Below are 27,590 nucleotides of genomic sequence, written 5' to 3'. Positions count from 1 at the left end.
AAGCAAACATCAAGGCTTAATGAAGTACTTGTATATGCACAAAAGTACAGCTGTCCCACAACCTTTCTGACTTCTTTCTGGTGTTCCTTAGATTAACTATAAACATCTGTGTTTTTGACACTTTTTGCTCAGTTTGTTCATTTGTTTTCCATTCAGCAAATTAAATAGGAAAAGGGAATATATTTTAATTTTGCGGTTTCGTTTGTTGGATGGTCACTTGTGGTTCAGCAACAGATGGAGAGGATCAGGTTGTCTACAAGTGATTCAAATAGAACCTTGTCAGACCATCAGGTATTTATAGTCATACTCCCAAGTAACTAAGCTGTATGATCCTTGCTTGCCAGCATAATTCTCTGCTTATTCATTGCCTTTTGGACTCCTACTTGATATATTGTAAATGCAGTTCTTCTACCATGGTATATTTGCTGATGGAAAAAAAAATCCTTTTTCCATCCTATCAGGCCAAAATCCACCACTTGTGCTCACTGGCAGGCAGGTAACACTGGGGGGAAGGCTTTGGGAAATGTTTGCATTTTTTTCTGGTTTAAAAGAAAACACTAATACTGACATGATCCTAAATGTCCCTGATAACAGTAGTAAATACCCTATGGAACTAGCACTGTTTTGGCTATGCCCACGGTTATTACTTCCTACTCCAAAGTCTAAAAGCGCAAAACAAAAGTGGCACCAGGTGTGTATCCACAACCTCACTTTATATTCTCTGTATGCATAACTAACTTATGCATACAGAGAAAATGCTGACAATACTGTCTTCAGGTATTGATTCTTGTATAAGTTCCAGTGCACGCTGCCTTTCATTCATTGTTTGCATAATTGCCTAGTACAAGGGAACCCACACCGCACACATAGCATTTCAAGTCTCTCTATGTGTAGAGGGCATTGCTGGAATTAATTGTAGTGGTTATCCCTTGCCTACAGTTGACAGTGGGACATTAGAAGTAATTCAGGAGGATTATGAGATAAAGAGCTAGAATGACTGAGGTAGCCATACACGTTACGATAACCATCTTTCTTACGTCCATTGGTTGCAGGAAAGATTGTTTGTTCACTCCAGTAATGTTAAAGGAGCAGTTCATTGTAAAAATGAAAATGGGCAAAATAGATAGAGAAAATAAAAAATATTTGTGATATACTTAGTTAGGCAAAAATGTAATCTATAAAGGCTGTAGTGGGCACATAATATAATAACATAATATCCAGAACACTACTTCCTTTTTTACAGCTCTTAAAGCTGTTAGCAGTCAGTAGCCAATCAGTGAATTGAGGGGTGGGGCATATGGGACATAACTCAATTCAGTTAGTTTGCATTTGAATCTGACCTGCGTGTTTACAAACTGACAGTTATGTCCCATGTGGCTTCCCCTAAAGTCACTGACTAACTAAGATTAGAGAGCTGAAAGCAGGACGTAGTGTTTTGGCTATTATGTTAGACATCTGCCCACTCCAGCCTTTATAGATTGCATTTTTGCCTAACTAACTATGTTACAAATATTTTTTTATTTTGCGCAGTCTGATAATTTCACCCAGTTTCATTTTTACACTTAGCTGTCCCTTAAAGAGCTGAATCGTCAGATATGCAGGTAGAAACAATTCTACCCCTTTCTGACAATTTGGCATTAACCTTCTGCTGATATTTCGGCGCCTTCAAAAAATTTTGACCAATCAATGAGATGATATCCAAGGCTTTTGCTGATATGTCGCCTCATCAACCCCCCCGCACACACCAAATACCGTAATATCGGTGCATGTATGGGCACCTTAAGGCATGGTATAATCAGCAAACCACTTTATAGATTCAAGGTAAAGGCATGAAGCAGGTATATCTTAATGTTCATGTGTCAGTATTACTGTTATGCATGCATTGTGATCATTAAAATGGATTTATGCAACTTTAAAACACAAATAGCTGTAACCTTTTCATGTGGGTCCCTGGCCCTGTTCATTGCTAATAGAAACATGACACAGATTGCACCAGGATACTTTAAAACTAGTGCTGACAATTTTGCAATATATGACTTTTGAAGGGTTAAGCCACTGCTTCCGATATAAACAATAGCAGGTGCAACAAAGCACTGTTTTTATGCAAGACTTGGCATGTACTTCTGTTACAATTCACTGCCTACGTCTCTTGTTTAAGCACGCCAAGCTGACAGCTCCTTTCTTAAGCAGACAGTTATCACTGCACACTCCCCACCCTGATAATTACTGTTGTCTGGGAGTTAATGAGATGGGTAGTGTTCTCTTTCAGATGGAACATTGCCCATCACTATAAGCCTATGGGCTACAGCCCAAAATAAGTGACTGCAGATGTATCTGTATCTCTGATGCAAGGGGACCCTCCTCCCCAGAGTTAGTAATGTAAAGGCCCTCAAGGCAGCCATGATTTTCTATTATGCAACATTATATCTGTTGCAGAGCTTTGGGAGAGTTAAAAAAAAAAAAAAAAAAAAAGACCGGGTGAGAAGATTCTAATTATACAAAGAAGGGTTGCATTTGTTGATTTGTCTGTCATTCTCCAATAAAGTCTCTGCTATTAACAGATTTCAGTTTTTGTTATCTTCCTATAACAGTCTATGTGAATTAAATGCCTGTTGGGTATTAAGATGGCTTTACACTATAAGAACCACTTGTTTGGTGACCTTGCCAAATGAGTGTATCTGTCCCCCAATATGCCCAGCTCTGGTGGGCAATATCATGTTACTCTGATAGTTTTGCTCTAGGGCCAAACAGTAGCATTACAGTGACAGGTATACAAGCTGACGCAGCCAGGACCGCATTAATAAGCTGATGGAATCCTTGATCCAAAGGGCTAATCAGACCTGCGTGATTGGCCAGATATTGGTCAGATAGCCCTGTCGTAGGGCCCCATACACTGGCAGATAAGCTGACCAATACCTGCCTGTGTATGGCCATCTATTTAACAGTTTTTGTCTATTTAACTGGAATGGAGTACAGAAGGAGGGAGAGGTTCATGTATCAGGTACATTGGTACATCTTTACCCTTAAGCTGGCCATACACACAAACGAGGTTTCGTACGATATTCGGTGCGTGTATGGCATGTCGGCGAGTCGACCGATATCGCAGGAAGCTGCTGATATCGGACGACTCGCCGATCGGCCAGGTTAGAAAATTTTGATTGGGCACCATTGAAGGCGTCTGACCAAAATCTGCCGTCAGGGCTGAATCGGCAGAAGGAGGTAGAAATCCTATTGTTTCTACCTCCTTATCTGCTATTTCAGCCCTGACGGTGTGTGGCGGATCTGACGATGTTTTGTGCGACCGATGTGTGTCACAGCAATCGGAAATAATTCCATTGCAGTTTGCCATGTGGTAAATATGGGTAAATGTAACTGGTCCAAGTATCCCATCCGACCACATCACTTCTGCAGCGTCAGCTTCCCTACAGTGGCCATAAACAGTTTAATTTGGGGAATCCATTAATATTATTGTATAGTAATAATTATATATACCTGTTATCCAGAATTTTCAGGACCTGAGGAGTTCCACACAAGGAATATTTCCAAAATTTGTATCACTATACTTTGTCTACTAAAAAAAAAAAAATAATTCAAACAGTAAATAAACCCAATAGGGCTGTTCTGCCTACAATAAGGATGAATTATATCTTAGTTGGGATCAAGTACAGAGAAAAAGTAAACCATTTTTAAAAATGTAAATTATTTCATTAAACGGAATCTGTGGGAGATGGTTTTCCTGAATGGCGATGCTTTCTAGATCACGGTTTCTGGATAAGAGATCAGTTACCTGTATTTCTATACAACATCACTTCTGCAAAACCTTGTAATTATGTAACATCTATAGCTCAGGACTGATTCTCATTTCTGCTCTCGCATGGGTTTGCACCCGGTATTGGCAGAACATTTGACTTACTGTCAGCAAAGAAGTGCCCTGCAAGAGTGCATGGCATTTGAACTGTAATTTCAGAAACCATCTCTCTGCCAGGGTTCATAGCAAGAAAATAAATCAGACAAGCCATTTTGGCTGGTGGCACACACAAGGTATATTACAGTTGAAAAGCAAAATAAATGCTGTGTTTGGAGGCCCTTGGATGCCTTTCCTGTCATGTAATCCAATGGGAGGCAGCTCTTGAGCTTATAACTTTCCTCACATGTAACTTTAATTTGTACAGTGACATCAGGTTTTTTATTTTGCCTGTTCTTTGTGTCTTTCAGTTGATGTTATTTGGGTTCTTCCTTTGCCTCGATGCTTTCTTGTATGTGTTCACATTGCTTCCATTGAGGGTACTACTGGCTTTGATTAGGTTCCTTACTCTACCATGTTGTGGATTAAGGTAAGTTGCATTTCCTGGCAGCCCACCTATGCTGCTGCACTTTGGGCAATAAAGGCCAACCTTATTTCATGGTTTGTTTCACCAAAGCCATAAAACGTGTGCTCAAAATCATCATTCCATATGTCTGTCCATGTTGTTAACTGGATCTGCCCTCAGGTACAGTATTCTTGATGTGTCAGCTATAGTAAAAGATACATACGTTTAGCCTTTTTTAATAATTCAACAAATACCTAACTTTTCATAACAGGTGGGGGAAGGCATTTAAAATATTCTTGTTCAGGGTCGAACTGTCCCACTGGGCTACCGGGAAAAAACTATGTGTGCACCTGGCCGCTCCCACTTTGCTGCACACTTGCTGTGAAAAAATAAAGATGGAGGTGCGTTACAAAGTAGAATGCACAGCCACCTTTAGTTTTTTTTACAGTAAGTAAGCAGCATGGGAGTGGCTGTGGGTGGAGCAGGGAGTGGTGGTAGGACCTTGAGTTGGGTACCTGGTGGGCCCGGTAACCCAGTCTGACCGGACTGAAGTTGAACATTTACTTCCTGAGGTACAGTGAAAAGTCTTCAAAACGATTTGGGATTGTTACAGTTCCAACTGCAAGCTGAACAAGAAACTCTAATTAATATTATCTTTGTTTATTGCCCGATTAATTGTATGCATCATTTTTCAAGGTATTTTGATTTTTATGAAGATTTTATTAAAGAGCTATGACCACCAGCTCTGTGAGTATATGGCTATGTTTTATAGGGGCAGTGTACCCCCATTTTCAGCATGAATGCAATGAACAGAGCTCGTGCTGAACATATTTTTTTCCTATTTTAATTATGAAATATATAAGGCTTTTGTCATTTCTTTCACTGAACAGGGCAAAATCAGAGACTGAATGTAAAGTCACGTTCTACTTCATGTTCCATTGATCAAGGTCAAAACAAATCCGTAGCCCACTGAGAAGCCTCTGTGTAATGAGCTGCTCCCTATCTAAAATGATAACTGACTGTAGTTGGGGGAAAGGAGAGGATTGTTAATTCTCCGCAGACTGCTGATTTGTATTAACCTGGCTGGGCAGGACAGGAAGAACTATATGATTTTGACCTGTTTAGTGCCAAAAATAAAAAATATTTCCTAATTAATATAGGCAAAAAGTATGTTTAGTTCAAGCTCAATTGATTAATCAAATGTTGAAAAGGGGGTATAGTGTACCTTTAAGTTAAAATGTACCCCCCCCCCCACACATATGAGCACACAAATAAAAGCTCCTTCCCCGCAGAGTCTATATTACATGGAAAAGCATCCCTGTTTGTAAACCTGACATATAAATGTAGGCTTCACAGACACCATCTTCTGTATCTGCTCATCCTCTTCTGTCAAATTAGTTTGCATATTTGTGAGAATGTATTAAACAAGAATTTCTCTCATACTTTAAATCCAAGCAGGGGAAAAAAATTCAGACCTTAGTAAATGGCGCCAGCTCTCTGCGCATATTCTGTGACAGTGATATTCTGAGACAATTCACAAACAACAATTCAGAATTATTTAGCTTTTTGTTCATCAGCTCTCAAGGTTAGAATTGCAGCAGTTATCTGGTTGCTAGGGTCCAATTTACACTAGCAGTCAGGCTAGTGACCGAGAGACTGAATGATAAATAGGAGAAGGTCTAATGAGTAATAAAAAGATATAAGGAAATTGCAGCCTCACAGAGCAATAGTTTTGTAGCTGCCAGAGTTAGTGACTCCCAACTGAAAACTGGAAGATGGCAGGAGAGAAAGGCAAATAATGACAATAAAGGGCAAGTAAAACATTGCTATAGCCTTTTCTGTAATATACTGATGTAACTTAATGGTGAATGTACCCTTTTAAGTAGTGGCCTGATTGCAAGCTGATGCATGTATTTAACCTTTTTATATGCCAGGTGTATTCCATTGTGCAGATCCAAACACCACAACCTGTCCATCTTGCGGCATGCAACATAAACCTTTTGCTAGCAGCAGTGACCTTAGTAACAGGATAATTGATTAGCTGCAAAAAGACAGGTGTAGAACACACACATGAACAAAAAGTTCATAACACTGTCTGCATGCTGTTTATAATTTTGTCCTAAAGGTATTTGCCCAATGCTTTTACATTCCCTATCTGATCTCCTATGTTCCTCTATGAGGGGGCAGCAATATTTGTGCTGCAGGAGTCTGTTAGCATTAGAAGCTATAACTGACAGGCTGAGATGGGACAGTCAGGTTGGCAAAACAGTCAGGTTTAGGAACTTAATGTAACAATTACTTACAAAAGCACATTACTTACAAAATGTACATTCATATTTTGAAGAGTAGTTTTCTAGTATCACTATCACTTTAATGTTAACATTAAAGTGAACTTCAACTATAGGGGATGGATTACCTTCAAGTTACAAGTTGTTTTTATGACTCTTACAAGCGTTCAAATGGGGGTCACTGACTCTGGCAGCCCATAAACTATTGCTGTGTAAGGCTACAATTTTATTGGTATTGTTTATTTTTATTGCTTATATTTCTATTCCTCCCTATTGATATCCATGTCTCTCTTTCAAACCACTCTATTGTTCTTTACATCATACTAAAGAAAAAGGTGAAAAATACCTTTTAAGGGTTTCAGAGATGGTAATAAATATATTGAGAGCACATTTGCTTGTCCTTTTAATTTCTTAAAAGGCACCTTATACAGATTGAGCATTACTATAATCTTAATAAAGCCAAGGTTTGGCTCTCAGATTCCAGTGTAATAATTTTGGAACCTCAATCATCCTTAGCGCTCTACACAATTTGGCAGCCAGTCCACAACGTATATAGCTAACAACATGACCATTCTGGCAAGCCCGCTGGTTATAATTTCAGCTCTTGGATCCTTTTAACAGAATTGATTTAATAATAATTTCACAGCAAGTATATTTGCTGGCACCTAAAAGCTAAAGTCCCATGGTACTCTCATACCAAAAGAGTCTGGCATGCTTTTTCTTGGGATAAAATTTTTTAATTGGCCTTTTTTATGGTAACCTTTATTATGCCCCAGCGGAGCTTGCAATTAGGTAAACTAACATGGAGTTTCCATCACATTAGATATGAGAATAGCACATAATACTAAAGCACCCAGGTCTGACCATGACTCCTCCAGTTACATGGGAGTAGGAGAAACAATAGGTTACCTGAAAGCAGTTCTAATGTGTAGCGCTGGCTCCTTCTGAAAGCTCAGACTCAGGCACAATGCACTGAGATGGCGCCTACACACCAATATTACAGCTAAAAAATACATTTGTTGGTTCAAGAATAACATTTTAACAGTGTAATGTAGTAATAAAAACTATACCATAAAAATCATGATTATATTTTGTCCTGTGCAACTACATCCAACTTGTAGGAGGTATTCTGTCACATCCTACAAAATCCCCCATGTAATTTAGCTTTTAGGGCAAGCACCCACGGAGCGACTTGCTGCTATCGCGTACCCGCTCCAAAAAGGGTTTTCCTTCGGCAACAATAGAAGTCACCGGTGGAAAGCCATTCGCTTTGCTTTGAGTAAGTTGCTCCATGGGTGCTTGCCTTTAGAGAGTTTCTCTTCTGTTTGATTGAAAACTGTGGCTAAATGCTTACCAGGATATAATCAATCACTTTAGTAACAGGCACAAAATAAGATATTACCAATATTTTATTGTAACCTTTATACCTTCTTAAACAGGATACGGGTATGGGACCTGTTATCCAGAATACTCAGGACCTGGGGTTTTCTTGATAAGAGATCTTTCTGTAATTTGAAACTCCATTCTTGCTAAAAAATCATTTAAATATTAAACCCAATAGGATTGTTTTGACTCTAATAAGGACTAATTAAATCTTAAAATAAAGTACAAGGTACTGTTTTTCTATTCCAGAGAAAGGAAATCATTTTCAAAAATTTAGAATGGGAGATGGCCTTCCCATAATTTGGAAGTTTCTCGATAACAGGTTTCCTGATAATGGATCTCATACATGTACTTCCTAACAACTGTAACCTTCAGTAAAGAACTTTATAAGAAAATTGCCTAAGCCCCAAATGATTTGTTAAGATATACAAATAGAACACTGTTAGAGAACAACCTGCTGTGGGAAGATATTGGACCTTGAACTCCTTCAACATCGTAGGACACAAACGATACACTGTAATAGTGCAAATGTAATATACATAATAAAAGCACTGATGAACCACAGAGCCTTGTGGGTGTTTTCTGTTGAATGGGACTGGAAATAAGAGGAAGTTATATGTTACATTTTAAACCTTGTCGCCTTGTGGGATCGGAATACGTTGGGGTTTGCGGTTTAACAGCTGTAGAGCATTCTTATGTGACTGTCTGCAACCTCCTTTCCTGTGTTGCACAGACAAAATCTCCAAGCCAAGTTTCTCACTGAGCACAAGGCATGAAAATCAGATGTAAAGGTGCCCCCCCCCCCCAACTAAAAGGGCAGTTCCACTTTGAACAAACTTTTCATTTGATGTAGACTGCAATATTCTAAGGCAATTTGTAGCTAATGTTCAATTTGTATTTATCTTTTCCCATATTTGCAGCCTGAAATATGTTAACTGGTTTCTAGGGACACTGATCCTAGCAACCAGAAAGAAAAAATTAAATTTTTTAATTGTGAGTAACATTTATTTTGTCTCCTACAAAAGCCCTCTCCTTATGATAAGTCTCTCTTGGCCCCTCAAATGACAGTGGATTAGTGGGGAGTTTACAGCACAGTAGTAAACTGCATTCTCATTTTTAACATTGCTGCACTTTTTCCAAATACCACACAAAGGATTTGACACCTAAAGCAAATGCTAGTTTGCATATACAAATTAGCTTAATTCCATCTGAGGTTCAGTATGTCATTTTGCAGTGCAACAATAGCATTTTTTCATGTAAACAACAAGCATGTCAAGTTTAGCCTGAGTTTGGTTGATAGGAACCATTAGTGCAGCTTAGAAGCCATCAGCCCAGTAGAGATACAAATGTATTACCAGACCATGCCCCTAGGTGGCTCTGTTTAAATATATTATCTGTCTGCACAAAACACTGGCAGTGTAAGAGTTTGTTATACAGCATTTTATTGTAAGAATAATAAATGTTATTTAGGGATATAATATGTTGAATATTTTTTTATTAATAAGTAATTAAAATTCATGAATGTAAGTGAAAAGTAAAATTAGCCATTTTTAACTTCATTGTGGGCATAAGGTCCTTATATTTGGTGCTAAACATTCAGCTACCTGGGTTTGTTTATGTGCTGGAGCCCTGTGTGTGCCGCTAATCCTCAGGCTGATGGGGAATGCTCCTTATGCCTGTGATTATGTGTAAGCTTATTTAGAAGGGCAGACAAGAAGTGCATTAAAGGCAGGCTACCTAGAGACCACTGCCTCAGCCCCTGTGCGCTACTCTCTTAAGCTCATCAGACAGCTCTAAGCTGCATGTTTTATAATCTTGCCCATCTGAGCAAGAAATATTTTCCATAGAGGTATATTGGCACTTACATCATTGTATTACATCTGTAATTATTATCTAGATACACTTGACTGCTCAGGAATTATGATCATTTGTTTTCTCTTTATTTCTGTTGGTGATTCTGCAGTCTTATCCATTGACAAAACTAGGGATCCTCCAATAGTTGCCTCTATTGTACTTTAAACATTATAATGCTACATATGTAAAACAAACTCTGAAAACCATGAGAAATGATTTCAGAGCATAGTTGATATAACTGTATGATAACTCTTTGGTTTCAGTGATGGGCGAGTGCTTCAGCCTGCACAAGTATGTGACGTTCTCAAAGGGGTCATCCTGGTGATCTGCTACTTCATCATGCACTATGTCGATTACTCTATGATGTACCACCTAATACGAGGGCAGTCAGTGATAAAGCTGTATATTATATACAATATGCTGGAGGTAAGTTGATGCATTGGTCCTTCTTAAATAACTGCTGTAGCAGCACCCGCTTATAATATATAGTACCTGGGTTTAGTGAAGCACAAGGATGAAACATTGAAACCTGGGTTTAATGTCAGCGCCTCATGGTCTAAAAGGTTACTTGAGTTTTAACTTTGGCTAACTAATGACTTTGTTCTGTATAAGCAAAGCATGGCGACTTTAATAATGTTTATTAACCATAGTAACCATGTTCATGCTCACTTAGCCTGCTGAAATACAAGGAAGTTAAAGGGGATGTAAAGCCAAAGATAAACTGACTGTCTCTTCCTGCAGTCCTGGTTCTTTCTCTTGAAACAGAAGTCGGCTTTTGTAAGCCTGTAAATCAGCTGGCTTCTGCTGCATAGTTTCAATATCAGAACTAGCAGGGCAGAGAATAGAAAGGGGAAGATACAAACTGCTTTGAGTGTAATAATGTTTTACAAATAACATTAACACCATTAATAATTTGTAATAATAGTACAGGTATAGGACCCGTTATCCAGAATTCTCGGGGCCAAGTGTATTCCGGATAAGGGGTCTTTCCGTAATTTGGATCTCCATACCTTAAGTCTACTAAAAAATCAATAAAACATTAATTAAACCTAATAGGATTGTTTTGCATCCAATAAGAATTAATTATATATTAGTTTGGATCAAATACAAGATTCTGTTTTATTACAGAGAAAAAGGAAATCAATTTTAAAAATCTAAAGTATTTGATTAAAATGGAGTCTATGGGAGACAGGCTTTCCGTAACTCAGATCTTTCTGGATAATGGGTTTCCGCATAACGGATCCCATACCTGTATACTTGAACGGTGGCTAGAATTACATTTTCTTTCATTAGGCAAAATGTATATTTTGGGGGGTTTACCTCCCCATTAAGTGAACTGGCCATAGCCACAGTGAGGCTTGAAAAGATCTCAACCTCCTGGAATGTGTTAGCTATTAAAGTGGCTGACACTTATGGGCTTATTTATCAATTTTCAAGTTTGTGAATTTGAGTATTTTTTCTAAACTGAATAAACTTGCATATTGCATAGTTGCTTATTTATAAATAAAGAAAACTCATTTGAATAAAGAACGAATGTCTCAAATTTTTCGAGTTTACCAGCTTGGAAAACCCAAATTCGAGTTTGAGAATATGGCTTGGCTTTGCTTATGACAACTTCCATTGACTTCTATAGAAACTCACAAGCTCATTTGAGTTTTCGGGCTTTTTTTTCACTTAGTAAATACAAGACATTCAAGTTTTCGAACCATAACTCAAATTAAGTGCAGAAAAACTTGAATCGAGGAAAAAAAAATCAGCCATTGATAAATTACCCCTTTACATGAGTCAGCATTTTAAGGAGCTAAGTAGCTGCCCCTGTGGAGCTTATGCCTTGGCTGGGCCATTTGCAGCATTTCTGGTTGTAGAACTTCACCTCTCAGAATGTTGGCTGTCACTAAGTTTTGGGCAGTGTAAAGTTTAAAAACTTTTTGGAGACTATTATTTTTCAGTTCAGGTATTGGAGCCATTATCCACAATGTTTGGGACCTGGGGGTTTTCAGATAAGGGGTGTTTCTGTAACTTGAAACTTTTTACCTTAATTATAATGAAAATTAATTTAAAACAGAAATTAAACCCAGTAGGATTGTTGTGCCAATAAATATTAATTATCTTAGTTGCGATCAAGTACAAGGTACTTGTTATAATACAACTTAGAGTCTATGGGAGATGTCCTTCCTTTAATTCAGAGCTTTCTGGATAACAGATCCCATAACTGTAATCTGAAAATCATAGTGTTTGTTACTTTCTCATATTTTTAGGTTGCAGATCGCCTCTTTTCTTCATTCGGACAAGACATTTTAGATGCTCTTTATTGGACAGCGACGGAACCCAAGGAGAGGAAGAGAGCCCATCTTGGTGTTATACCTCACTTCCTTATGGCTGTATTGTATGTCAGTATCCTTATAGCTTATGGTGGCTAGAGGGCAAGAAATACATTTGCAGCGTTAGGCATGGAGTGTCGTTATTGTTTCAAATTACTAATACACTGAATTTAAATAAATTGAATTATTTGATTAAAATGGAGCCTATGGGAGATAATGTAATTTTGAGCATTCTGGATAACAGGTTACTGAATAACCAATCCCATACCATACTATACTTTTATTCTGAATTGTGTTTGTTTTATTTTATCTCTAATCGCTCATATTTACATTTATACATATGAGACAGACAATATATGATGCTTTCTTGTGAATAAACATTTCCATTTCTCCAGTACAAACCTCTAGTTGTAAAAGACCACTAGATATTTCAGTTCTGTGTTGTGGACATTTTCCAAAGCAAGCAGCATAGCATCGCTCTCCTACATATGTATAATGTGTACATTGATATATGTAAAATATATGTCTACCAGTAGGCAAAACATAGCTGCTGTATTGCCGTAACAGTGTCTATTAGTGCTTTTAGAGATATGAGAAGTTTCCCTTAACTTTCCTGCCTGCAGTTTTACATGCGATCCTCATCCTTGTGCAAGCTACAACACTTAACGTGGCTTTCAACTCCCACAACAAGTCACTGCTCACCATCATGATGTCCAATAACGTAAGTGTGATGTACAGCATAAATATGTGCGTGCTGATTAGAGAACCCTCTCCAACATCATGGCAGCCAAAGTAGAGCAATAGGATCTAGGAATGTTCCTGAAAAAAAATGTAACGATAGTCGACTGTCCTCCACCTGCATCCCCAAAATCTCACAATTCCCTGCACATGTGATGTCCATAAGGAAAGCAACATTGCAGTGCAATGCATTGTGGATTATGTAGTTCGTGTGCATGGTGATTTTACGCCAACAAGTACACAGGTGAACACAACACTTTTCTAGTTATGATTGAAAATCCTGCTCTCTCTACAGTTTGTTGAAATAAAAGGGAGCGTTTTCAAGAAATTTGAAAAGAATAACCTCTTCCAGATGTCAAACAGTGGTGAGTTACAGTTAAATATTTTTCTTGCAAAGTGTGGTGCTGGCTTTAAAGTGGCACACAGCAACGTAGAATTTACCTTTACAGTTTCCTCTCTGATCTGTACCCCTCCGCGTGTTTATTAGCCACTAGTGGCAGAGCCACTGGCACACAAGGGTTATATGATAGATAGGTGGCCCTTTGGGACTGATAAGTAGCTGCAATATATGTTTATGGAAATTGTCTTGTTCCCAGAATTTAGGGGCCCAGTGATCTTGCTGTGGGCCCAATAACTAGTTATTCCACTGCTGAAAAGTTATGTAGGAAGCGCTCATCATTAAGTAAATGGATCCCAATATAAAGAGTTGGTATTACTCTATAAAAACAAGCCCATATAAATAGTTTCATTAATCTGCTAATAAGTCAGTCAGTTCATTGGTGGCCCTATACAGCTATCTGCCCTATCAAGCAGCTCTGACTTGTCATTGTTTCATATATAATTCACATAATTTCTACACATTTCTAGGTAAGTTTGGGCTCCCAGACCATGCCCTCCTAGGCCCCTAAATTTAGGACCTACTGTACCCCTGATAAGCAATGTATGCCTTCTTTTCACATTACTGTTTAAATGTGGGAGATGCTATATTACTGCTTATGCATAAATATTCTCTGCATCCTGAACTGATTGAACTTCTGAAAATTCCTAAGACATGGCAGCCAATATGAAGGCATTTCTGATAGAATAGACTTAAGGCAGTATAACATAAAATATTACACACAGTATGTTTTCTCTTTAAATTAGCTCTGATAGCATTGGTACATATTTTGGAATATATCTAGTGTGTGTTTTATTTTCATGGTACTAACATTCTGCAAAACCATTTTTAATTTTTTTCAGACATAAAGGAGAGATTCACCAACTATGTGCTTCTTCTGATTGTGTGCCTAAGAAACATGGAGCAGTTCTCATGGAATCCAGGTAACAATTTTATAAATCCTTACATTACGTAGAATCTGAGGGTTAAACGTTCTTCTTGTATATCTGATAAACTAACCTGCCTGCCAAGCCAAGGCGCCAAGATGTCTGCTTGTTGTGGAGTATGCGAATCTGCACTATGGCACTTCATTAAATTAAGATTATTAAAACAGTTTTGTTAAAAGTGATGTATTGGCTGATAGAAAAGCTTTTATTCAGCTATTAAAACTACTGTTGGCACAGAGATAGCTCCCTTGAACATTACTAGATGTGATTTAAAATAGAGCATATGGGGGATCCATATTGCATTCGCAGAAGTGTGCTTTCAGTGCCTTCTTATATTTACCCTTTATATATGAAAACTAAATGAAAGTGAGGTTTTTGTTAATATATCAGTATACTTTTTTTTGTTTTTTCACTGCGTATAGATCACCTGTGGGTGTTATTCCCTGATGTCTGCATGGTCATTGCTTCGGAGATTGCGGTGGATGTTGTCAAACACGCCTTCATTACAAAGTTTAATGACATCACTGCCGATGTATGTATTTCCTTTTTGTTCTGTATTTGACCTTTATTATTTACTATCTGCACAGCTGTCTGGGCCATACTGGAAACAGGTTAACCAGGAGTTGGGATGAGCTTTTCCATGATATTATATTTGTACCATCAACAAAGACAAAATGTGTGAATTTCTATAGGCATGATTGGGTTAATGACTCCAGGCTTCTCACACACTATTTCCCTGTATAGTTGTCCTGCGAGGTTTCAGTGACCCCCAACTTTGTTTTGTCCTTATTGACACCCTCACTAGTATCACTGTGATTGCTGACTAGTACCACCAAAAAACCTAATCAGTTTCTTGTTGCTGCTCAAAAGGTCTCTCTAGAGGCTAAACATTCCTCCAGCTTCTCTTCCTTCTCCCATTCTCATTTAGCCTACACTGACTGCTATTTATGCCAAGATGAAAATTCAGCTAATCACAATGATATAGCAGATGAATACTTGGTTTAAGTTTTCATTTTAATCTATCAGCCCCCAGTTTGCAAGCTTTTATTACTGTAAATCTAAGCTGAACCAAGATACAAGGCATAGTTTATTGTTCCATGGAGTCTCCCCTTCCTGATCATGAGCAAGGTTATGGCAGGACGTTAACACTGTGGCTCCCCTGTGCATTGGGACAGCTGCAGTTGCCCTACTTTATAATATCACAGATGTTTCTGCAGAAGGCTAAAGTAACCTTAAGGGATTTTATGCACTGACTGTCTTCTGTCCTTCCTAATGTTGTCATTTAATTTAAATCTGTGCATACTCTGCACCCTTAGAATACAATTCAGCAGCTCTCTGCTCATGCTCCTTGGTACTTTATCCTAAAGAAAGGCTTTCAGACTTACCTTGATAGTGAATATGCTTCAATTCCTCACCAGTGAGAGAAGTGAAAGGAGGATTTAAGCAGTTTTTTTCCCCATAGTTATGTCCACCAGTCCTTATCTGGAAAACCTCCAGGTCCTATGCAAGCCAGATAATAGGCCCCATGCTTGTGTAATGGTGGCCATACATGGGTCAATAAAAGCTGCTGATGGACAGTCAGCATCCCATCGGGCCATGTATGGGGCCCTTAGACAGGCTTGCCCAAACGACATCTGCCTGAAAATCGGGCAGATGTTGATTGGGCAGGTTTAAAAATCCCATTGGGGTAAGGAGCACATTGGCTCATTGATGCAGGTCTTTCAGTCTATGGCCAGCTTAACACTATTTAGAAGGTTTAACCTTTAAGAGAAAATGTTCAATAAACCACTAATTGGCACAAGTCCACCAGTTCTTAGATGGATATGAAGTATATTTTTACATTTTAAAAGATTTCAGGTCTCTATTTTCACTTGACAGCTGTGATTGGTTACTCACAGTCTGCCCCCCCCCCTTTTTTTTTTTTTTTTAATAAAAAATCTTGTTAACGTAATCTTGTTGTAATGGACCCAATGGCTCCTTCTGTATCTTTTCAAGATTTATACAATATTAATTTGCCTTACCAAGCACAGCTTAATTGAAGTTATAATTTCTAAAGCTTTTGTCATTTGTTAGATGATGTGACAAAATACACTGACTTTTTAATACTTTAATATATTGTGGTTATTACAAGAAATATAATTAGCCTCTTTATCTACTGAATCAGTTCCAAGCTTCCTCAGATTTTAATGAGGCTTGGAAGAAGCCCATCATCACCCTGGCTAAAATGAACACATTTCTGTGGTTTAAAAAATATGTATAGGTTGGGGGTCCAACCAAATAAATGTGCATTCAAATAATTAAAAAAGCGCTTTTTGGCATTAATGGCCTGCACTGCCGTGATTGATGCCAGTGGGAACTAAACAATGGCCCTAGCCTAGCGGCCACCAAAGCACAGTATGTGCCCTATAAGCCTTGATGATAAGTCACCAAATAAACTGCATAACTGAAATATTGTGCATGCTTTTTATGAAATAAAGCATTTTTAAATAGTATTGAATTTTTTTAAATCATGCATGAAAAATCTTTTTATCCTAATATTTATGTGTTTTTGACAACAGAAATACTGGTAATGTATGAATACTCATTTGTTTAATTTGTTTGTGTTTCCAAAGGTGTATAGTGAATACCGAGCCAGTCTTGCCTTTGAACTAGTGAGCAGTCGCCAGAAAAATGTAAGTATGTTTAGAAACACTGTTGGTCTATGGTCTATTACTCTATAGTCACCAACTATGTGCAATTAAAACGCTTGGCGACACCACCCTTACCAGTACAGATAATGTGAAGCAGAAATAGTTTGTTGTAGTTGTCAGCTGGCGGTTTCTTCATCGAGGCATGGGGAATCGGCAGCCTTCTCGACACTGTTTTATCTACAACTCCCAGCAATTTAATGATGTCTTTGTCTTTTTAGGCTTGTACCGATTACAGTGACTCTGTATCCAGGAGAATGGGCTTTATTCCTCTCCCACTAGCGGTCCTAGTAAGTGTGAACAAAAGAAATGCTTGAACCCCAAGGAACTCCCCTGCAAGGGCAACCTGGCTGGGTAGATGCCAAGTTGAATGTCCTTGTAGCAATAGCTATTGTTATAATTCGTAATCACTTTGGAAGAAACATAGTTTGTATTGCTTTGTGGCCAAATTGTTACAAATTCTTATTTAATTTGGGTTTGAACCACACGTGTTGTACTTAAGAATGTAGACACTCAGCAATACCTTATTGTTAAAATTCACCCATATATTATTGTTTCTATCAAACATTGATTGATAATGTAGCACTACCTGAGCATTTGAACTTGTCCCTTTATTCTTAGTTTATATAACCTGTTGTTATGAGTATTGTATTTACAGCAATGCTAGCTACCTACATATAGATCTTTGGGATAAATCAGGCTGTCCAACAGGATGACTATGGCCCAGAACATAGTTTTATAACAGTCAGAACCCTCTACCTGATAAAGGTCCTCAAAAGTTCTAGATTTGTTTTCCTATCTAGAGTTTATTTTTATTGGGCATTTCAGTTTTTTTGTTTTTTTTTTCCTTTCCAGCTCATCAGAGTGGTCACCAGCTCAGTAAAGGTACAGGGAATCTTGGCCTATACCTGTGTTGTCCTTTTTTATTTTGGGTAAGTAATATATCTATTATCCTTAATGCGTGGCACCTGGGATTTAACATTGCGCAAAAAAAAAAAAGAGCTTATTAATTGTTTTTTTTTTGTTTGTTTTTTTTTTAAACCAAAAGATATGCTAGCTTTGTTAACATTAAGGGACTGACTTATTAAGGTGCTGCCTTGAACTTTGTAGTTGCCCATAGTGACCAGTCATTTACTAACTGCTAGTAAGGAAGGCAATGTAATTCTGGTAAAAAGTATAATTTGGGTGCCATGGGCACATGCCCAGACCTTCAGGAAAGGGTGTTTTTTAATAACCAAACTGAGCAAACGCTCAGGAATCCCACGTAGTTATACATAGCATAAACACATAGTTTATACATACATACATATTATTATGGTTTCCTTTCCTTTAATGCAGTTCTAGTAAAGGGGATTGATAATTAGAAGGGAAATGTGTGAACTGTGTAATATAAGAATTGGATACAACTCTTAAGGGGAAGTAAATTATTTCTTATTGATTGTTGTAAGTGCTTCATTATATATTCTAAGTCTATGCCCCAGGTCTAGTAACCCATATCAGCAATTTAGATTTAGAAGTTTTCTTTCTAAACTGCAGACCATTAAATGTCTCCAGCTGATTGGTGCTCATGGTTTGCTAGAGATTCTGTCATGATTTTTATGGAATACTTTTTATTTCTAAATTACACTGTTTACATAGCAAATAATTCACTCTAACATTTAAAACTTATTCTTGAACCAACAAATGTATTTATTTTAGCTGTAATATTGGTGTGTAGGTGCCATCTCAGTGCATTGTGCCTGAGTCTGAGCTTTCAGAAGGAGCCGGCGCTACACATTAGAACTGCTTTCAGCTAACCTATTGTTTCTCCTACTCCCATGTAACTGGAGGAGTCCCAAGCTGATGTGTTTTGAAATAAAACATGTTTTCCCATGAACATATTCATTTAAAGGTGAAGGAAAGGCTAGTAAAGCGTTAATCTCAAGCTGCAGGCATACCTTCAGTTCTCTCAATAGTGCCCTTAAGTCTCCCCATATTTCACACCTGTTCAGAAGATCAGAAGCCAAACAGGAAGAAAAAACGCTGAGCTGTGTAAAGAAAGTTCCCATAATGCCTCACTCCTGCACCAAGACCAGTGTACATGCTCAGTTAGTAAGACTATGAGGAAGCTTCCTGCTGATTGGCTCAGATCACACATTCCTAAGAGATGGGGGGGGAGTTCTTAGCATTCTTGAGGGAGGGGGGAGCAGGAAAGAAGAGAGAGCTGGGCACAGGAAAACAAGGAGACAAGAAATCCTGTATCTTTTGATAGAGGACTCAGTGCAGCGTTTCTGTGAGTGCTTATGGCTGTATTTATATAGACCTTTCTAATAAAGCTTACTTAGTTTACTTACTTTCCTTCTCCTTTCACCTTTTACTCTAAAGTAAATGGCAGGAGAGAGAATTTTACTGAGACTTCTTCAGAGAATTTTCTGGCAGGTTTTTGAATTAGCTCCGTAGGTTTTAATTGATTCTCACGTTATTTACTTATTCCAAAATGAACGATCTGCCAAAAAGCAGTTCTCAGCTCTGCGCCCACAAACTGAATCATTTTGTTGTTTTTGTTATGAAACAGTTGGTATCCTGCCAGCCAAACTCATCATTAGTCAGGAGCAGCAATCAGGGGAAAGGCAAGAGATTTCCCATACGTATATTCCTAAATGGCAGCAAATCATCCTCTTTCAGAATGTTTGCCTTAAGCAGGCATGCTGTCAGAATAATCAAAACTTTTTATCTTCCTACACAGTTGTACCGGTACAGCCGGCATTGTCTAAGGCCAGTGACGCACAAGGAGATTTGTCTGTCATCACCCTAAAGGTGGCCACACACGTGGCGATCTGACGATCTTTTGTGTGACCATCGGTCGCACGAAAGATCGTCAGATCTGCCACTAACCTTCAGCGCTGAAACAGGCAGATAAGGAGGTAGAAACAATAGGCTTTCTACCTCCTTCTGCCGATTCAGCCCTGAAGGCAGATTTTGGTCAGGCCCCTTCTATGGCACCCGATCAAAATCTTTTAACTGGCCCAAACGGCGAGTCGACCGATATCAGCAGGTTCCTGCGATATCGGTCGACTCGCCGACTTGCCATACACGCACCGAATATCGTACGAAACGAGGTTTCGTACGATATTATCGGTGCGTGTATGGCCAGCTTTAAAGGGAATGTCTACCCAAAATACTGTATTTGAATAATGAAAGAAAATGTCATTTTCAAGTAACATTCCAATACTGATGCTGAAGCAGCAATGCAGCCAGTTCTCCTCCAGGTTCCTTAGTTTGCTTCCGCTACATAGATTCACAAGTCAGATCCAGCAGTACAGAAATACAGGAAGACACAATTATCAATTTTTGAGTTTATGAATTGGAGAGTTTTTTTTTTCCTTATTCGAATAAACTCATATTTTCATTCTATTCATCATTTGATTAAAAAAACTCAAAAATCTTGATTTAAAAAATATGGCTTGATTTTAGGACAACTCCCACTGATTTCTACATAAGCTTTTAGATGCCGAAGTTTTACATTCGAGTTTTCTGGGTTTTTGCACTTTGGGCATTCAAGTTTTTAAGCCATAATTCGAATAATGGGAGTTTGAGCACAAATAACTTGAATTGTTAAAAAAAAATTTGAATTCATACTTTGATATATCACCCCCATAGCGTTCTTAATATCAATTATCATTAAATAGTCTGCTGTGTTAGCCTTGCATTTATTAAATATCTGCAAAATATGGCTCAGTGAGGTAATTCAGTGGTACTAATCCCCATATTTAATAAGGGTGAAGACACACTGACAGCTACTTTTTCAAGGCTACTAAATGCCAGAAAATACCCTGCACCATAGACAGTACTGAGAATTGCCTCAGTGCTAAAACACATAGAGACAATTATCAATAAATGATCAGCATTGTCTTTTTTAGTAGCCACGAACAGTAGCTGCTACTAGTAGCTCCGTGTGTCTTCACCCTTAAACACACTAAGTTTGCCCAGGTGTATTAACCCATAGGGTGTTTGCTTTTAAACAGGTAACCAGTAAATGCTGCCTGCTGATTGGTTGCTATGGGTTACTGCTCCTGGGCAAACTTAATGCCTTTTAAAGGAACAGTAACACCAAAAAATGAAAGAGCTTTAAAGTAATAAAAATATAATGCACTGTTGCCCTGCACTGGTAAAACTGGTGTGTTTACTACAGTAACACTACTATAATTTATATAATAAGCTGCTGTGTAGCCACGGGGGCAGCCATTCAAGCTGGAAAAAAGGAGAAAAGGCACAGGTTACATAGCAGATAACAGATAAGTTCTGTAGAATACAGTAGTGTTTTATCTGTTATCTGCTATGTGCCTGTGCCTTTTCTCCTTTGAATGGCTGCCTCCATGGCTACATAGCAGCTTATTTATATAAATTATAGTAGACTTTCTGAAGTAAACACACAACTTTTACCAGTGCAGGGCAGCAGCACATTATATTTTAGTTACTTTTATACACTTTAATTTTTTGGTGTTACTGTTCCTTTAATACATAACCCCTTAAATGACTAGTCCTGCTGCTGAATGGAACTACAAGGGCCTGAATTCCTCTTATCAGCTTATAAGGGATGCTGGGAGTTTTAGCCCATAACATGGACTGGATCCCCCCAGGATACTTGGTATTCAACTGCTGTTAAATTCTCTTTTTCTCCAAGTACAGCGAGTTATAGGCCTCTCTGTTGCACTAATTCCACAGAGCGACACATTCAGTCTAATCTCTAAGATTGGATTAACTTCTCCCTGACTCACTCTGCTAATTGGAAAAGCATGGATGCACGGATAACAATGGCACGGATAACAACATGGCAGCAACATCACCCCTGCATGTGTGTCTCTCACACGTAACCCAATAAACACAAGTCATTTTATAGATCATAGTAAAATATCGGCATTAAATCTGGGTATATGTTTTGCCAATTTTATATTCTTAATCTATAGGGGTCAAAGTGAAATGTGCTAGTTCTGCTAGCACTTTGGCACAAATCTAATTCACTTGCAATGGAATCCTTGTTGGCATCACGGCACTCGTTCACAAAATTACTTGTGCAGCCAATTTTTTTAGGTGCAAGTGATTTGTGTCTGTTGCCACAGCCCCCATTGAGTACCGTGTAGATACCTTCAGAGGTGTTTATATAAACAAAGCTGCTGTGTAGCTATGGAGGCAGCCAAATTGAAATAGGGCTAAAAAACGGATAATCTCTTTAGAATACAATAGCATTTTCCAGAGTTTATCTGTAACTTGCTATGTAACCTTTGCCTTTTCTTCTTTTTTTCCCAGCTTGAATGGCTGCCCCCATGGCTACACAGCAGCTTTATTTTTATAAACTATAATAGTCTTTTTGAAGCAAAGACAACTTTTACCAGTGTTACAGTTTACTTTTATTACTTTAAATAAGTAATTTTGGTGATACTGTTCTCATGTGCCTGATATATTGCTGTTAATCTAGAATGAATTGACTTCAATTTTGGTAATTCCACCCCCCCCCCCCCCCATGGGGTTTAGCTTATGGGGTTTAGCTTTCACTGCCTCTCTAAATTACTGAGTTGGTTTTTTTTGTATTTTATTTTTGCAGACTGATTACATTAAAAGTCCTTAACAGCATCGTCTTGCTGGGGAAGTCATGTCAGTATATCAAGGATGCAAAAATGGAAGAGAAGTTGTTCCAGCCACCCACTACCTGCCAACCAGGAAAGACTCCTAAGAAAGCCCAAAACAAAGCAAAACCAAATCAAGGTACAGAATTGCCATTTTTGTTTGCTCTTGTGTTGACAACTCCTCTCCATCATTTTTGGTTGCAACACATATAGTACTTTTTAGATAATTTTCCAAATATGTAAACTAATTGGGAAAAAAAAACCTTGGTTCCAGTTTAATTTTTTGTTCTTTGTGAATAATAAAGTCAAAGTCGTAGATATTTAACAGCTAATACGCTGAATACAGTTATGTCATTAAGACGAAAAAGTAAGGTTTTGAATTATTATTGGCAATATTGTTAAACTGGATTAATACGTTAAAACAACAACCCAAAGTTGTCAGCATTATCTATTGCTCCTTAATTATATGTAACTCCAGCATGTTCTGCAGCACTTTACAGGAATTCTACCCCATGCACATCAGTCCCTGCCCCAGTGGAACTTATAATTTAAAGTACCTACAGTAGGGTAGGGTTGCCACATTTCATCAGGTGACCACTCTGCATAGGGAGGGAGCTGGTTAGAGGTATGATGATATTTTAATTATGTCAGGGCACAGAGTTATGAAGCTGTGGCCCATAATTGGCTGAATTGTGCATCAGTCATGCTTCTGAAATCCAAACAGGTTTAGAGCCTGACAGCCCTTGTTCGAAACCAGACAGAGGGAAAACTTACTGTAGCATCTGTTTTATTTGGAGCCAGTTACCCTGCCCTCCAGGTTTTTGGAGTATGGGAGGAAACCCACACAAGCACAGGGAGGACATAAAAACTTCTTGTAGATACTATGGGGCAGTATTTTAAACAGCTTTTTATACCATTTTTCCAGCAAATAACATTTTACACAGCATAATAGGCCCCTATAAGTTCGGAAGAAACCAACTTAGGCCCCCAGTACTTCAAGGCAGCAGTGCTAACCTTATGTTCCATAAAATTATAAAAAAAAACATATTTTGGCTCTTTATATGCAAGTGATTCCTGCTACTTTACTGTCTAGCAGTGCCCACTTTAATGCCCCACAGTATCGGTGAAATTAGGGATGCACCAAATCCAGAATTTGGTTCGGCATCAGTCCGAATCACAAGTGTTTGGCCAAACAGAATACCTTCTCATGTCCTGTGACTTAAAAATGTGTGGGCAGCTGAATTCAACAATTTGTTCACTTTGTTCACTATGCAGGGTTTTTTTTTTATAATTAATAATCAATATGCAAAATAGGTTTTTGATTTGGTTCAGTATTCTGCCTAATCGAAAAATGAGGGATTTTGTGCATTTGGTGGCAACAGTTATTGGTATCCTTGACCACAATTTTAAAATATTTACAATTAAAATTTTAGGCCATCCTCCAGACGAAACTGCCAATACTTCCGTAACCTGCCAACCTACTAAGACCGTGAGCACAGCGCAACTTCTCGTGGAGAGCAATTCTGACAAACTTCTGACCACGCCTGACGGAGAAGAGAAAGAAATTCCAGGAGACGGCTCAGAACTGAAGCAGAAACAGGCAGATAAAGATTTGCTTGACATCGACCGGTTTACTATCTGTGGCAACAGAATTGACTGATTTCCTCTTCCCATGGTTTTTGCTGTTGAACAGAGTCAGGTCGTTGGATTTGGCACTTGCGATATTTATTTTTTTCATTGTTTTAAATTATTTCTTCAGGTAAAAAAAAAATCCTTTTATTGATAAAGTGCTTTGGATTTGGCCCCAGGCTTCCCATGGTATTATAACTGTTGAAGTGAAGATTAAATATATATATATTTTTTTTCCTTTTTAACATTTGGATTTTGCTTTTGGGCTTGGTTGGACTGTGATGGGAAGTTCTACTAATGGAATGCAAAGGACTTGACTTTGCAAAGCTGCACTATGAACAAATCTAAAAATGTAGTTTTTAAATATACTGCAGGGTGGTATAAGAAGGCAAATCATTGGATGTCAAACAAAGCTAATGACATTTTCTTTAAACCATGTCGTGTTTGGACTTCTTGTAACACAGAGTTGATTTCCAGTCTGGGAACACATGCCTTAACTTTAAAGAAACTCCTCAAATATTGCAAGCAAAGGATACAGGAATCCATAATATGAACCTACTGCTCATGCCTGGACTGTCTTTCCCTTTCTTAGCAGCCTTATTACCGTTAATATCCTACTACCTTAGAAGACTGCTGTTTCCACTCAACTCAGTTGGTATTTAGTATAAACTGAGAGACTTTCCAGCGTCATTTTCCTCAAGTTCATTCTGTTGCATGCGAGTAGAAGAGTTATATGGTACATCTACCAATGAATTATGGGGAAGATTTGTATATTCATTTAAGGCCCACCACCATCTCTACTTGTCAGTTAGCCTTCCCTTTATAAGGCACAGTCCGTACATTCAGTTTGCATGAACCCAGTTCTGATGTTGGTACAACACCGGCTTTCATGGTTTTGTAACTAAAGCTTTTCTATATGACTTCGCTTTGGAATTTGCCAGTAGAATATGGCATGTATAACAAATCACACACCCAAACATGCTACAATATATTGATGATCAGTACAAACTAAGCTCTTTTGCCTTCTGAATTAACAACCCACGTTAATTACATATATTGAAAAGCAGTACAGATAACAATTATCACGTAAGTACGTATGGATATACAATGAATGGCAATTGTATACTTATTGGTAAGGCTCTGACTAGAGACAAAGTTTGACCGAAAGCCCAGCAGCCCAGCAGTGCTGTCAGCAAAGGATGCACTAAAACCAGGATTCAGTTCACGATTCAGCCCTATCCTAGCGCACTAGTTATTGGATGTAGCCAAAGCAAATATGTACCATTAAAGTCACAAGACTTTAAAACTCTATTTGTCATTAATTAAGGCAGTTTTTTTTGGTGGAAACTTTAGGGAGCATTCTGTATTAAGGCCTACACAAAATAAAGGGTTTAGTGTATCCCTGCTATAAATTGTACCTCCCACCATCATCAAAGCAGTCTGCGGCTCCCTAAGCACGTTGGACCATATCGTACACAGCAGTGAGGGGTGCATTGCAGATTTGAACACCTTTATCTTGGACACAACAAGATTTCCCTCCTTATTAGATGCCCTTTGGGCAGAGAGTAAAACACTCTGAGGCATCAGGTCCAGTTTTGTTGTATATTCTTTAATAATAGGGACATAGGAATTCCTATTATTAAATTGAGTTTAAAGATAAAAGGTATCTATAACTAGAAAATAGTCAGGCAATAGATTTTAGTAAGATAGGGAGAGATAGTGGCATAGATGTAGTTGGACTTACCCCAGGTATATTTTAGCCTGTGACCTTCCACCTGTATAATTTCCACTCCTGGGGGCAACAATACTTCACCAAGAGCTGCAGGTCAGACTGGGCTACAAATTTGTACATTTCTTCATTAAGGCTTCACCTTATTGGCTCTAAAGCCATGGCACCAGCATGTCAGTCAGTCTAGAGGACGGTATCCCTGGCTATTGGCAGAGCACCCTCAGTGCGGCCATTAATGAGAGGCTCTCTGCTTGACACAGAACCCACTGAAGAAAATTCTTTGCTTTGTTTGGCACAGAACTAAATCCAAATCTGATTAACACTGTTATTTCTAGTAAAAAACCAAAGCTGTGACAGATTGCGTTTTACTTGTACTGCCTACTTAACTGTCTCACTCACCCCATGTTTCCTCCGCCATATAAGGTTTAAGATGTTTAGGTAAGGGGCATGCAAACTTGGATATTCATCTGATTTGTGGGTTGCTGGGAGTTATGGTTCCAAAACTCCTGGAGCTGATTGGGTTTTTTAGTTCAATGCTGAAATTCTTACCTGTTCTGATCCCGAGGTTCACTTCAGAATAAAAAAAAATATATCTATTGTTAGTAAATATACAAGTGATTGTAGGTTAGTTATAATTACAATAACAATACAATATGTGCTTAGACAAATACCAAACTAGGTACTATCCCAGCTAAATATGGCTGCTGTGAGAAGCTGTAGCACAAGTCTGGAAAGAGTAGGTGCTTTTGGACACATCGAGAAGTTGAATGCTGATGACCAGAAGAAGTTTTCACCTCTTAAACTCTATAGGCCTAGCAGCATATATTATTAGTTGCTTAGTGTGTGACTATAAGTAACACACTTGTGGCTGCGATTTGCTAGCGGGGGGTTCTGGCCTTGGGTGACTGGTCTCCCCCTGAGATTTCCTTGGGGTTTAATAGTGATTGGCTTATGTTAGTTCACACACAATCCACATTTACTCAAACATTTTTCATTGAGAGAAATGAAGGAGATATAAACAGGAAAACTTATCCTTAGTCAGCTTTTTCTGCCAATGGTCCAATGAATGGTTTGGTCAGATAAATTGAGGACCAAGGTGCCATGCATGCCCAGAAAGTCCGGCTGAATAATGGCATGGATTCCACGATTATTAGAGTTTTAGATTTTCCAAAGACTCTTGCTAGAAATGTAACGATTTTGTGTCTGTGAATCCAAGTAGTACAGATTGTGATACCAGTACCTTCATGCCATTGGTTATAAATTCAAAATTGTCCTGGGGAAAAAAGAAACTAAATTGGTACAAAGAATTCAAACTACAAATTGATTTGTATCTTGCTATTGTGGCAAAGCTAAGGAAATTTCCCTGATCTGCTACAGAATCATTTTTTTCTGTTGGAAATCATATTGTGTAATATAGTATGTTTTATAATTACATCTTGTAAAACAAAATAATAAATTTTGTAATCTTTCATAAGTTCTGTGACGTGTGTTTCCATTGTCTGTAGGTGTAGGCCATTCAGAGAGTTTCTGCCCAACGTGGCAGAGCACATGCTGTAGGGCCCTTGCTTTTAGCCAATCCATTTTGGAGTATGAGTGACACTATACTATCACTGTTGGACATTTAGTAGTTTACAGACACATGATACTTGTGGCCTGGTAGCCATTGGGTTTGGCTCCCTGCATCTCCCAATAGTTAGATATTGGCAGGTGGTGCCGGCAGGGCCT

General features: G+C 38.3%; 1 protein-coding gene across 1 annotated transcript in view; it reads left to right on the top strand.

Moving 5' to 3' along the window:
• tapt1 (transmembrane anterior posterior transformation 1) overlaps positions 1 to 27,341 on the top strand; it is a 33,123-nt gene extending 5,782 nt beyond the window's left edge. Inside the window, exons 3-14 of the mRNA XM_002938638.5 lie at positions 4,216 to 4,334; positions 10,099 to 10,261; positions 12,094 to 12,229; positions 12,780 to 12,877; positions 13,190 to 13,259; positions 14,134 to 14,214; positions 14,640 to 14,749; positions 16,830 to 16,889; positions 17,126 to 17,194; positions 17,760 to 17,836; positions 22,486 to 22,646; positions 23,941 to 27,341. Coding sequence (XP_002938684.2) covers positions 4,216 to 4,334; positions 10,099 to 10,261; positions 12,094 to 12,229; positions 12,780 to 12,877; positions 13,190 to 13,259; positions 14,134 to 14,214; positions 14,640 to 14,749; positions 16,830 to 16,889; positions 17,126 to 17,194; positions 17,760 to 17,836; positions 22,486 to 22,646; positions 23,941 to 24,167 — 1,371 coding nt within the window. The 3' untranslated portion in view covers positions 24,168 to 27,341. The remainder of the gene's footprint in view (positions 1 to 4,215; positions 4,335 to 10,098; positions 10,262 to 12,093; positions 12,230 to 12,779; positions 12,878 to 13,189; positions 13,260 to 14,133; positions 14,215 to 14,639; positions 14,750 to 16,829; positions 16,890 to 17,125; positions 17,195 to 17,759; positions 17,837 to 22,485; positions 22,647 to 23,940) is intronic.
• The last annotated feature ends 249 nt before the right edge of the window (positions 27,342 to 27,590 follow it).

Source organism: Xenopus tropicalis, chromosome 1 (genome assembly GCF_000004195.4).
Source record: "Xenopus tropicalis strain Nigerian chromosome 1, UCB_Xtro_10.0, whole genome shotgun sequence".
Classification (NCBI taxonomy): Eukaryota; Metazoa; Chordata; class Amphibia; order Anura; family Pipidae; genus Xenopus; species Xenopus tropicalis.
The sequence above is the reverse complement of the archived record's forward strand: the minus strand, read 5'-3'. Positions and strand labels throughout refer to the sequence as shown.